The sequence below is a fragment of the Vipera berus genome, assembly GCF_964194415.1.
Source record: "Vipera berus genome assembly, chromosome: 12".
Classification (NCBI taxonomy): Eukaryota; Metazoa; Chordata; class Lepidosauria; order Squamata; family Viperidae; genus Vipera; species Vipera berus.
Window position 1 is genome coordinate 11,278,889 of NC_138215.1, and position 14,210 is coordinate 11,293,098.

Genomic DNA, 14,210 nt, shown 5'->3' on the forward strand with positions numbered 1-14,210 from the left:
AGAAGATCTTGTTACTGGATGGATGAAACTCAGCTTTGGAAAATGACCTACAAACTAACATTTGGGAAAGGGATTAGAATAAGTTTTGGGGTCCTAAGATTATATTTTCTACCCAAAGTACAGGAAATTCTATTGAAATAATGCATGCCTTTGGTGAACATAAATGGAGGTTCTGCTGGAATAATTAATAAGAAACACACATATTTTCATCTCTGATGGATATGCCCAAGTATTAAAACCTTCTAGAGCTTACTATTTATAAGAAATGCATAAAATAAGCTCTCAGTAAATCAAAATAAACCCACAATTAGTTTTGGGAGGAATATTCATTAAGTTGATAAGAAAATCTAAAGAGATGGTGATTCATATATTGAGACTGCTAAGATTTAGTGATAGCAGAACATCAAAAATAGGGATTTTAGATAAGCAGTAAATTTTGGGATATAAAGATAGCAGAAAATTCTAACCTATTTGTATAGCACTGAACAGAGCAATGCAGCCGTATTCTTTATTTTGTTATTTTTCATCCTTTTTTTAAAAAAAAAGATGGGACAGAACTGCTGGATTGTCACAAGGTGGAATTTGCTAGGTAACTGTCTAGATCAAAAATATTCACAAGGAAAACTTTGAAAGTCATAATATACGAACATTTCATAATTGCATGTAACCTTGTTTTAATCTGTTTTGCTTTGCTTTGCTTTTAAGTTTGCTTCCAGATGATCCTGTTTGAAGAGCATATAGAGAGACCACCACTTAGATTCATTTCTGGGCAGTCATTCTAAGTGAGTCTCCATGAAAGAGCTCAGGATCAATGGTTAGCCTGGGTGGTCAATGGTGGTAGAAATGGGATGAAGAAACAGAATTCCAAAACAGCAGACTGGATGCTTTCAAACACCTTCATCAATCGTTGTGTGGATCCATTAGATTATCAGATCTACACTAGTTTTTCATGATTCAAAGTCATCAAGAGGGCTTGGAATGCTATTCTCATCATTTCTACTCAGAGGGTCCAGATAGTATGATATAGAATAGAATAGAATAGAATAGAATAGAATAGAATAGAATAGAATAGAATAGAATAGAATAGAATAGAATAGAATAGAATAGAATAGAATAGAATAGAATAATGAAATGAAGAGTAGAATAGAATAGAATAGAATAGAATAGAATAGAATAGAATAGAATAGAATAGAATAGAATAGAATAGAATAGAATAGAATAGAATAGAACAGAACAGAACAGAACAGAACAGAACAGAACAGAACAGAACAGAATAGAATAGAATAGAATAGAATAGTGGAATGAAGAGAGGAGAGGAGAGAAGAGGAGAGGAGAGGAGAGGAGAGGAGAGGAGAAGAGAAGAGAAGAGAAGAGAAGAGAAGAGAAGAGAAGAGAAGAGAAGAGAAGAGAAGAGAAGAGAAGAGAAGAGAAGAGAAGAGAAGAGAAGAGAAGAGAAGAAGGAATAGAATAGAATAGAATAGAATAGAATAGAATAGAATAGAATAGAATAGAATAGAATAGAATAGAATAGAATAGAATAGAATAGAATAGAATAGAATAGAATAAACAGAGTTGGAATGGACCTTAGAGGCCTTCTAGTCCAACCCCCTTCTCAAGAGGAGACCATAAATCATTCCAGACAAATGGCTGTCCAGTGTCTTCTTAAAAGCCTCCAGAGATGAAGCACACACAACTTCTGAAGGCAATCCACTGGTTAATTGTTTTCACTGTTAAGAAATTTGTCCTTAGTTCTAAGTTGCGTCTTTATTTGATTAGTACATAGCACACAGAAACAACCATTACAATCGGAAGCCAACTTCAGTCAAATCCTAGCTGATCCTGTATTTTTTTTTCCCTTTCAGTCACGAATCAGAGGAAGGTAGGACTCTCACAAACTGGACATAAGCATGGGAGAACTTTCCAACACATGTTCTTCAGCAATTGCTGAGAGGAACAGATTACATTACTGGAGATTTATATCAAAGGACTCACCTTTTCAGAAACCATATTGATTCCTCTTCTGCAAGACTTATTCTTCTGCAGCCCTGCTAATTTTGCTTATGTACTCCTTTTCACCATTGTATATAAAACCAGTAATAAGCCAACTGGATCACTTTTCTAAAAGTGGTATTATGTTGCTTACAGTGTTTACTCTTGGCTATATATTAGAGAGTTATGGTTAGAAAATTAGCAATTTCATGACAGTTCTTTTACAATTCTCAGAAAACCTTTGGAAACGGCAGTTTGTTGGTGGCTGGTCTGTCAGTTAACAACCTGTTGCTGTTATTTCCCTGTTCTTGAAAACAACAATCTGGGCACAAATATGTACCCACTCTACATCTTCTGCCATAAAAAATTAACATAAACACTTACCTTTTCTAAAACCTCCTTGTATTTTTTTTAAAAAACAATTCTGGTATCATGCTTCTGATTTAATGTTTTTATTCTTAAATATAACAGTGCCCATATAAATTCTCCAAATGCACTCATTTGGCAGATCTAAATAGATTAGCCACATCATGATTAGAACATGAACCTATCCAGTTTATGAGATATTTTTTTTAGATTTTTTTTTAATCCCACTTTATTATTTTTTTTATGAATAACTCAAGGCAGTGATACTCCTTTCCTTCTCCTATTTTCACCACCACAACAATCCTGTGAGCTGAGTTAGACCAAGACTGAGTGATTGGCTCAAATCACCCAAATGCCTAAATGGGACTAGAACTCACTGTCTCCTAGATTCTAGCCTGGTGCTTTAACCACTACACCAAACTAGCCCTCAGTTAGTGTCACACCTGTTTTGTCTACCTATTCATCTATGGAGATTCTGTGTCATCCAGGCCATAGTTATCCCAAAGGTGCTTTTCCACGAGGCAACTGGACTTTCTTGTTTTTCTCTGAAGATGTTTTGCTTCTCATCGAAGAAGTTTCTTCAGCTCTGACCTATTCCTGAATCTCTTTAACTCATGATAGCTCAGGACAATTAGGCCAGGAACATATTAATATAACCATAAAATATTTTTAGAGACACAGTGTATTTTCTCATCTACAGCAAGTCTTTGAAGGAATTCTGAGGTTTTCTAGTTTCTCAGAAGCTACACTTTCTTTGACATACAGAATAACATGTCTTCCAGTAAGCTTTTTCTTGTTATTCCTCTAGAATCCGCATCCAGAAATAACAATATTCTACCAATTCTATGATATCCAGTTTGTTCCCACCAAGTTTCCATTATTTTCACTGCAACTGTGACCTCCTATAAAACCAAACATTACAGCTTGGAGGCTTCTAGTATTTGCAAGGAAATACTTATGATCTGTATCTTCCCACAGGTCTTTGATATGTGCATTTTTTTTCCTGTGGCCCTTTAGCTGCTTTTACATTCTACTGTTCATGCTCTTGGCTTATTTATAACCCGTTTCTATTCAAACATTCAGAAATATTTCCATCCACATTCCCCAAGGTTAAATTTGCATTTAATCATGCACGGAAGTGAATGTATTATTTTCTCTCAAAACATACATCGTTCATAGAGGAATTCACAAACACAACATTCCTTAATCATCTGGACACTGGGGAAAAGAACTGCATGTTTTAAGCGTGTTGGAGAACAAAATGAAAACACGAAGAAAGACCATTTACAGGAGCAGCCTCGTTGATCTCTATGAGTCGACTACACAAAGTCACAAATTCTTTCCATTGCTTCTTTGAACAAGTTGATCCCATAAGATGTATTTCCTCTTCAAAATCTGGTAGTAATTGTTCCTATGGTTCATCAAATCTTTGAATCAAATAATCACTTCCTTGGAACATCATTAAATGTCAGACTAAGAAAAGCATCAGCAGAGATTACTCGCCATTGTTGAAAATGCTCTATTAAACAAACACACAAGGACCTATAAAAGGGAAACTTCTCTTTCTTCGTTATTTCCAATCATAATATCACCCTCTCCTCTTCAAACCTACATTTAAAGCCTTTGGTACTGGAGCTAGCATCCTTATCCCTTTAAGCCTGAGTTTAATCTGAAACAGCGGAAGATGGGAGTAACGCTGCGTCTCAAAATGCAAAAATATTCTGTTGATATAGTTAAATCTTTGAAAGGCTATGATAGCATAGGACTTCCAAAGTTCCTTGGAATTTTAACCTTTCTTGTTTCCTGGTTTCTAAAAGATAAACTCATGGAAGGTAGCATGCAATCTGTTGTGCTGAGAGATTAACATGTTCTAAACCACCACGAGCAGTTTCATTGTCAAACGATGGAAAAGAACACTTTAAATTTTGCCTTCAAATAAACGAGACCAATGCAAAGTTGAGAGGGAAGGCACACTACATTGGATTTTCAACAGAAGTAACAAAATATGGATTCCTTCCAAGTGAGAACCATCTATTAACCTGGATTTAAAAAATGGAATTTTAGCAACCATGCAAGTATTTGAATTCATTTGCAGCTTGCTCCGACTGTAAAGATAAAGTTATCTGGCTATTTATTACCATCAACATAATTATCAGGCATCACAACCCAAGGAACTTTCTCAAAAGTTAATAAGATATATAGTTGAAAATTTGCCCATGGAAATGAAACAACAAACTCTCTTTCCAAGGGCGATGTCTTTACTTACTCATACCTTACAAGTATTATGTCAAGAATTCAATTTGACCAGATCCCTAATGAAACTCACATCTTTATTGTTGATGGAGATAATTAGCATTTGCTTGGTGGTTTTCTGGCATACTCAAAGTATTACACAGACATTATAATTTCAACTACCGTATGAAGTTAGCCGTCATTATTACGTCTGTACACTGTAAGAGGGGTCACTTATAGTATTGAGAAATGATAATGGTAATGCACGCCTATCTGAATTAGTCTACAAAAGTTCTCCTGTGTTAGATATGCAATCATGAGAGGCAAATGGTTTGGGATGTAGAAGTTCAAAGCGGAAGAGGAAAAAGTCAGGCTGAACACTGTTGGAGTAAATAGAAATGGGACATTACAGTTTCCTCCACAAAACATTGTAATCAGTGAATAGGATGCATGAATAAAAGCCAAATTTGGGATCAGAATACTAAGAATAAAATCAGACCCATTTGCATAGCTGCATTGATCCCATCAGGTACTTAGTAGACTAAAACCAGCAGTAGGTATCAGTCAATCAACCAGTCAGTTTAACACCTCAGAATTCTATACCTCTATTGATATTGTTTATGGGCTTATGTATATTGAACTGAGCTGCCTTCATCATCAATTCCGGTTTCTTCCACCTCCCTTGACTATATTCTGAATTTCCTGTGTGGTAACTTCTTACTCCTCTGGCTGCTTCAGAAGATAGCTAAATGAGACCCATCATTCTTCTAAAACTGAACTATTACATTCTTGCGATTCTCTGCATCCACAAATTTTAAGTTAAGAGGCATGTTATCCATTAAACTGCAGGCATTCTGCTTCATCTGACCTCTACAGCCATAATTCACTTAATCTCTCCAGTCCTGATTTCCCTAAATTGATCCGGAAACACTCCACGGTGCCTCGAACATGTCACCATTAAAGCAGTATTTTGAGGAAGGGCATATGTAATCAGCAGCAAGAGCTAAATTTCTCCAGGGATAATTTATTTTTATAATTGACACACTAACACTCCACTTGTCAAAAATGTCTGGATCACGATTGACGCGTTTGTGTAAGGTTTTTTTTTCAGAGGCTCTACGGGATCCAAAAGATAGGGGCTTCATAATGTAAGGAAATTACTTAAGTCATCATAAACTTCAAAGAGCTGCCCCATATACCTTCTTTATCACGACTTTTAAAAATAGTCTAATCACAGCCTCTCTAATCTAACAGGAGGGCTTTCTGTTGGAAAATGCTGGATGCCATGATTTTTTTTAAAAAAAAATCAGAGATATAGCTCAAGAGAAAGTGACCTTTCCTACTTAGGGAGAACACTCAAGATCTTTATTCACGGGATGCACAGTAAACTATACATATTTTTTTTAAAAAAAGAATATTTGTAGCTCAGGGTTGAAATGCGGAGTCCTTGGTGCTCTCCAAGTTTGGTTGTTTTCTTGCAGATGTTTCATTACCCAAATTAGGTAATATCAGTTTATCAGTATCACATATGTGCACCAAACACTTCAGAAAGCATGCGAATAGTAAGGACTAGAACTCATTTCATTTATTAAATTAAACAACTGATGATGTTACCTAGTTTGGATAATGAAACGTCTGCAAGAAAACAACCCAACTCAGAAAGCACCAAGGACCATGCATGCCAGACCTTAATATCTTGGCTTGAGTTTGGTTTATGACTCCATATCCCAACTGTGGTTGAATAAACTATACTTAGTGCATATCCCCATCAAGGTGTCTGGTGTTAGGTTGGTCCTTTGCATTCTTCCTTTATCCTATGAGATTCAAGAATGCCCTCTAGGGGGCTCCCTTCTCCTGCCCAAGAAGAACAATCTTCAACTAAGTATCTTCATAGACTTGATAAAGAATTAGGTGTCCCCCCCCTAGTTTCATAAATTGCTCATTACTTTAGTGGCGTGATCGAATCCACTGCCGGTTTGATTACAGCCGTGCTTCACTCGTACAACTCAGAGGAAAGGATTTTCTGCAAAATCAGCTCGCACGCCTAGCTTCCAGTTGTAGAATGAAATAGAGAACCGTGGTTTGCACCAGGCAAATGGCAGAGGAAAGCCTTAGCTCAAGAAATGTCACTCTTCCTAAAAATGCAAACCTTTGTAGTACCAACAGTGCCAACAAAATGAATAAATGACACGTTGCTGGGAAATTTATTGATCATTTTGTTCTTCCCAAGAAAAGAGTCAGTGCAGCAGTTTAATTAGAAAATAAAGTGTTTATTAAGAAACTAGACATAAAAGACCTCTAGAGTCTCTGTGAAAGGGGAATTTCCCATTTTCATAGCACAATATGATGAACATGGAAAGAAGGGGGAAAAATGATTTGGAATGGGGGAGAATTCTTATTCAATAATGAGGTAATGATTACAATAATTAAAATTGAAAACCATCTCTCTCTCTCTCTCTCTCTTTCTTTCTTAAGACTCGCAACTTAAAGCCTCCAATTTTGATGGCCCAAGGCTTGGTTCTTCCTCCATCTCACCCTTTTTTATAAGAATAATTCCTTCAAATAAAGGAATTATTACCTGATGCTCAGTTTTCCAGGCTCCTTCTTCTCAATACTTTGCCATTAGAAAATTGTTTAAATACACACAATAGCGGGCTATACATAACGAAAATGAGACACCATTGTGTGCTTGGAGGCAGATGGAACTTAACATTACACACAATAAAATAAAACTTTTTGAAAGGTAGAAGCAAAGTGTGCTTCCAGTTTTTATTCAGAAGAAAAAGTAGGACACGTCTATTAAAAGTCTGGAAAACAAGGAGCTCAAATTTGACGGCAGTGAGTTCAATGGCATTCTTTACAAATAGCATCATATATATATATATATATATATATATATATATATATATATATATATATATATATATATATATATATATATATATATATATATATATATATATATATATATATATATATATATATATATATATATATATATATATATATATATATATATATATATATATATATATATATATATATGCAACCCCCAGCTAGTGATCAGTTGCTTATGTTAATTTCCAACATACCCTGCTTTGACAAAAGCAAACCTATAGTGGCATTACAATTTTGGTTTTCAGTTCTTATTTAAATGATTTGCTGTTTCAAGCTTAAGAATCAGGTGAATTCGTGTGGCTACTTTTCCAGGTTGTTAAAGCTATCCATGGCTTTTGCACTTGACTTGATTATTTGAGCAAACCAGCAAGAAAATAAATAAAGTGATATGTTTTATAAATAAACTTCTTCTGCAATTTGCAGAAAAAGACATTCCAGCCATTTTTTGTGTGTGTGAAAGAAAACCCCATAATGACAAAATGCCTTTGCAATACGCCTGACTCGTAAAATCTTCAGTCTTAGTGCTTCAGTCTTCATTCATCTTACCCCAAGAGAGTAATTGATTAGGATAAGCAATTTTGGAAGCTATATAGCACTGCAGAAACATTTGGCAAATCTGATGGCTCAAATAATTCTCTGCAACAAGCTAAAAATCTAAACAAATACTTTTGGTCTAGGTGTCTAACCACTTCTCCTTAATAACAGTTTCACACAGCTTTCAGAGTCAGTGAGAATATTTGTAATTTGGAGAGGATGCCATGGGATATTTAAAAAATGGCTGTCCTGAGGAACTTTCCTATTCCTAAATTATGAGCATGGCAGCCACTCAAAATCAATTCCTCAAAAGGCAAAGTTGTACTGTTGCTCCCAATCACAATCCTTAATCTTACCCCAAGCTGTTAACTATTTCTTCCAAAGAGATAGGTATTCTTCCAAATAAAATTTAGCTTCAACAATAAACATTTATTTTTACTTCTAAGGCTCAGAAGATCTTGGAAGCAGATAAAACGTTTTGCTGGAGTCTAATACTTAATTTTACAGCATACAGGTAGACCTCAACTTACGACCACAATTGAGCCAAAATTTCAGTTTGTTAAGTGAGACAGATGTTAAGTCAATTTTACACCATTTTACGACCTTTCTTGCCACAGTGACTCGCTGCAGTCATTCAGTTAGTAACAAGGGTGTAAAGTGAATCTGGCTTCCTCATTGACTTTGCTTGTCAGAAGGTCACAAAAGGGGATTACACGACCCCGGGACTCTGCAACCATAAATATGAACCGCTTGCCAAGCAGCTGAATTTTGATCATGTGATTATGGAGATGCTGCAAAGGTCATAAGCATGAAAAATGGTCATAAGTCACTTTTTCAGTGTCGTTGGTCACTAAATGAACTGTGGTAAATTGAAGACCACCTGTACTAGATTCACCTTTAGTTTCAATGAAATAATAATGATAGTATAAATAATGTGGGGTAAGGGAGTCTGGAGCACCAAGAGAGTTGCCTTAGAATGCATTAGTGTCCATAGGAAACATATTTGCTATTCCAGGTTTTGCATTTGTCTATATTCCTGTAGAATGGGTGGAAGCGTATTAAGGAGCGAGCTAGGAGGACAAATTTTCTGACAGCGAGAATAATTCATCCATGGAGCAGCTTGCCTCCTGGAGTTATGGGTGCTCCATCACTGGAGGTTTTCAAAAATAGACTGGACAACCATTCAACTAGGATGCTGTAAGGCCTTCTGCCTTGAGCAGGGGGTTAGACTATAAGACCTCCAAGATCCCATCCAGCCCTATGATTCTACCCATGTTCTATCACTGCATTCGACCAAGACTCTGAAGGAGGTTATCTAATATTGATCATTCCATATCCAGAAAATGGGTGAAAAACAACAAGAGATATTTTTCTCCAGGATGGAGATCCTGCTTCCATTGCAGAGGTTTTGAGGTGCGAGAAAGAAAAAAAAAGAATATAGATATATATAGAGAGATCTGAGTCTAGAATCAATATCTGTGTCGATGCCAAAGACAAGAGTCTTATTCAAATCTCCTTTTGCTTAGTTTGTATGCCTTGAGCCAACCATACATTCAGGGTGCGTGACGGAATTATAATACATCTCTAACTTGGTGAGAAATTAATGGAAAGCGATGGAAGAGGAGGCAAAATGAGTCAGGAAGGCAGAAAAGACTGTTGGTTTGCAGTTCTGAGATAAATAAAAAAAACTTGTGGATTTCTTCTGCATTTTCTTCTCTATTTTTTTGTCCCTAGACTTGTTGAGATCTGCAACACCACGTCCTCATCCATCCAGGTGTGAAGTCCAGGAGCACCTTACCTCTCCACCATCCCACAAGCGCTCTTCTCTCTCTCTCTCTCTCTCTCTCTCTCTCTCTCTCTCTCTCTCTCTCTCTCTCTCTCTCTCTCTCTCTCTCTCACACACACACACACACACACACACACACAGACACCTCCCATCCCCAGATAAAGCCATTATACAAGTAGCAGGGAAGAGGCTGGTATACAAAAATGGCACACTGAGATAGCCGAAGAGCAGGTCGAACGCATAAAAGGCACATACACTCACACGCGCAGACACAAACAAGATCATCCTACAAAAAAATTTGTATTCAAAACAAAGCCACCACATTATCTCTTTCTTTTTTTTTTTTGAGGGGAGGGGGCGGGTAAGCACAGCCCAGCTTTTCCCTTGATTGCTTTCCATATAGGTTCTGGTACGATAGCTTTACAACTAGATGGGATACAAGGACGGGAGAAAGAAGTAGGAGCTGAGGAGGCCGCCTTCATTTTATTTTTCTTACCCAGGGTCTTCTTCACTCTGTTAAAATATCTTCTGTAGTCTCCTCTCTTCTTGCTTTGGATTATTCTCCCCGTAACCTGACTACTTGCAAGGGAGAGAGAGAGTTGGGTGGTCTTAATTGAACGTCGCGATGTCACAAGGATTCCCAGGCAGAAAAGAACGCATCTAAAATGGCTGGACTCGGATCAGTTGCTTGGGTCTTGTTTATTTTTTAGAGAAGAAAAATAAAATAAAATAAAAAATAAAAAAGACAAAGTGCAACTGTTGTGGTATATCCTTTGATGCTTTTTATCTTTCCCCCCCCCTTAAACAACAACAACAACAACAACAAAATGTTGCTCTGCTTTTTCCTCCTGTTACGCCTTGTAGCAACACGGCACCAATGGAGAAAAAGAAGAAGACGAGGACCAGCAGAAGAGGAGAACATTTCCTTTGATCTTGTGACAGGAAGAGAAGAAAAAAAAATACACCCCCTTGGTTTTTCCAGCAGGATGCAATACTGAGGTCCAATCCCACCTGGTGGTGTGGCTTTGATCTGTGTACAGACCATGCTTTTGTGAAGTGTCCCATAATTCTCAAAGGGCACAACCAACAAACTTGACATCGAAACAAGGAACCTTTTCCAGGAGGGTTGTTTTGTTTTTTTTTAAATTTATTTAACTTTTTTTTTGTCTTTCGCCTTTTTTTTGTTTTTTGCGCTGTTGATTGTGTGTGAGTTTTGTTTTTATTTTTGCTCTGTTCTTTTTAAAAGCCATGACGTCCTTTGCTGAAATAAACACTGACATCCTCAACATAAATGCCATGATGGTTAAGAGGATTAGAATGTCCAGGAAGGGTTATTGGATTCAACATAATTTCTCTGAAACCTAAAACAGGGGAAATGGGGGGTATGGGGGGAGGGAGGAAGGAAGCAAAACAAAAGAGAACAAAAGGGGAAAAAAGCAGAAGAGATAATAAAGAGTGGGAGAAAGGAAAAAAAAATAATCTTCTTATCACAAAGCAACTATTCAGACTAAGAAGGAATAGAGAAGTAGCGACATACATATAATTATCTGGAAAACAAACTAAAACAGAATAAACCATCAGACTGTCTGGAGGAGGATTATATTCATGCGATGTATAAACTGATATCTTTTTGTTTTTTATATATATATATAAATGAAAGATATAAAATTAGATATAATTTTAGATATACAATCCAGCCTGTTCGAGACTTAACACTCTCTGAAAACGTTATGGAATTTCTGTTGTTGCTGTTCTTAAAGGAAGCTTCGCCTGCACAGAATTTATTTTTATTTACTTATTTATTTGTAAAATTCATTGGCTGCCCATCTTACAACAAGGAAACTCTGGGGATGAGGGGGGAAGGGCTTGCGATATTAAAGAACTAAAGCAAAGCTGTGTCGATGTTTGTTTTCCTTCTTTTAGTGTTCACTTCTCTTCCGGGTTAGTGAAAGCTGATATAATAGAGTGGTGAACAAGCTGCAAAAATGAGGATAATTGGGTTTGAATTTCACCTCTACTATGATTTCACTTATGTTTGGTTCCAGTAAAGACTTGAGTGATAGATGGCAGGGGGAAAAAAATAATTTATAGAACTTTCTGTCAAGTCTCAATTCTCCTGGACATTACTTCTCAACTTGCCAACACATTAAGGGAACAGATTAAGGGAACCAAGGACAATTGCCAGGATCCAGAAATCCTTTCCCACAACAATATATTTCAACTTGATTGGGCAACATGAGGAGGAGGAGGAAGAAGAAAGAGCTTTTGCTATCATTACCTGGGTGGGGTCTGGCCAGAGTTGGTTTTACTTTCATTATGTGCCAATATGGCGTACTCAATAAAGTTTTGCATGAAGAGCCTGAAAAGTCTCAGAGGTGTTTACTTGGTTGGGTTTGCTAGTTGGAACTCTTGACACTTTCTCTTGAGAAAAATCTACCAAATCTTTGATACCTCCCACTGCTTTTTAGTAGCATCGGCTCAAAACAAGATGGAATTGTTTTACTGGCCTCGGGACTAACAAAGGTAGTGGATATGGCTAAGACTCCAAAGTGACTTTCCCTCACTTTGGAAAATAGTTCATTGAGGTGGTTGTAAACTATAGGAAGCAAACTCCTTGACGGATCTCATTTTTTGCCTTCTCTTCACACACACACACCGATTGTCTCCAGAAAAACGGAAGCAGAGAAATCAGACAAGCAGAGCACAGAATTGGAGGCATGGTTGTCAGCATTGGTCTGGCCATCTTGGAGGCCTACCCCTAAGAATTTAGACTCTCATGAATGAAGGCAAATATATGTGTCCCAGGATTAGGTTGAAGGATCCAATCTGGGTTGGCTATGGGCACCAGAGTTTTAGTCTTCTGAGCTTTCGGACTCATGTTAGAACCCATTCTGGGGGAACTTCTCTCCTCAGAATTTAGGAGATGAGGAGAATGCAGAGAATTTAGACTCCATTTAGTATTAAATGGGGGACCTGATGACAAATTAGGAGGAACCAGAACATCAGTAAACATCTTGGTTTCACACTGCATTTATGCTATATTGATCTGGGAGAATTCCCAAACCACTTGGGCCTGGATGAATTTAAACCAGGTGTCCCCAACCCCAGGTCCATGGACTGGTACCGGGCTGCCACATGCCAGCAACCGGTCCGCACAAACAAGCAAAGCCCCATCTGCAGGATGCAGGCAGCACACAAAACCACAGCCCCTCCGGTCTGTGGAAAAACCTCTCTCCACGTAACTAGTCCCTGGTGCTAAAAAGGTTGGAGGACCTCTGATTTAAACCACACAACAGAAGAGAAAAGAAGGAAATGGCCTTATTTAGTTTACTTTTTTAGGTGGGATTTAAAAACCTCTGCATTCTGATTTTCATATGACTGATTTCATGTTTCCTGCCGATTCTTGGATTAGATTGAGTGTTGCCGTGTTACTTGATTATTGTTTCATTTTCCTTTCTTTATGAGCAAGCTCGTGCATCTTAAAATTGGATTCAAATGTCTAAACTAAATGGAAGCCTGTGCTGAATGCTTGTTCTAGGAGAACAAATAGAAGATGAGCCAAACTCTTAAAAAAATTGTTTAATTGGGAAATACAATTCAATTGCAATATTCACTGGCATGTTCTAAGGGAAGTAGAAATCTCCGCCACTTTGGTAAAATAATATAGGATATTTTAAATTATTTCTAGTTCCTGAGAATACATTGTGTGTATGAGTATCAATTGTGCAAGAGATGGGTGACTATTTATAGCCTTGTCTCTTCTGTACAACAGGCAGAGTAGAAAAAAAACAATTTAAACCCACCAGGGTTTTAAGGGATGCCATCTTTCAATCCTTAGTCTGTAGGGTATTGCTTGCTACTTTCTTTTTCTGCTTTCATGAAGATTTTCATTTTCAGTCTCCTGCTTGATGCTAGGACTAGATTTCTAAGTTGTCTACAGCGGAAAATTATTGCTTGCATTAGCCTTGCTAGAGCACAGATTGAAGGCCATAACTGTGAATTTGGAGGATAATCTTTATTCAGAAGAGGATCAAGGCCTAAGGAGGGTTTTTTTTCCAGGTTCTTGCAGCTTATAGCTCACATTTTTAACCATCACAATATACCAGCTTTCAACATTGTACCAAACTGAAATCAATCTGGTTTTTCTTCATCAACCTTGGGTGTTTTTGTTCTGTCTAAATTGATACAGTGCTTACTTCCTAAAGATTATTTAAGATCTTTTGGGATATATCCAATTTGTAGCTCATTCTGAGTAGCATTTATGCACTATAATGGTTTATCTGTGTTCCTTTGGGAACTGACTGTCTATTTTTTGATCTGTACTGAATTTTGGAAATCTGGATGTTTTGGCACTTAGGAAGAAATATAAAATGACCATAAAAATATGTGCAGGTCTAAAGCACTT

General features: G+C 37.1%; 1 protein-coding gene across 3 annotated transcripts in view; it reads right to left on the reverse strand.

Moving 5' to 3' along the window:
• NTRK3 (neurotrophic receptor tyrosine kinase 3) overlaps positions 1 to 14,210 on the reverse strand; it is a gene marked incomplete at its 3' end in the record, with an annotated part of 368,520 nt that overhangs the window by 90,117 nt on the left and 264,193 nt on the right. Inside the window, exon 12 of one of the 3 annotated variants that reach the window (XM_081337318.1) lies at positions 10,514 to 11,166. The exons of the other annotated variants lie outside the window; for them this stretch is intronic. Within the exon in view, the coding sequence (XP_081193444.1) occupies positions 11,045 to 11,166 (122 nt within the window). Of the gene's footprint in view, positions 1 to 10,513; positions 11,167 to 14,210 lie in introns of those variants that run through there. 3 annotated transcript variants of the gene reach the window in all.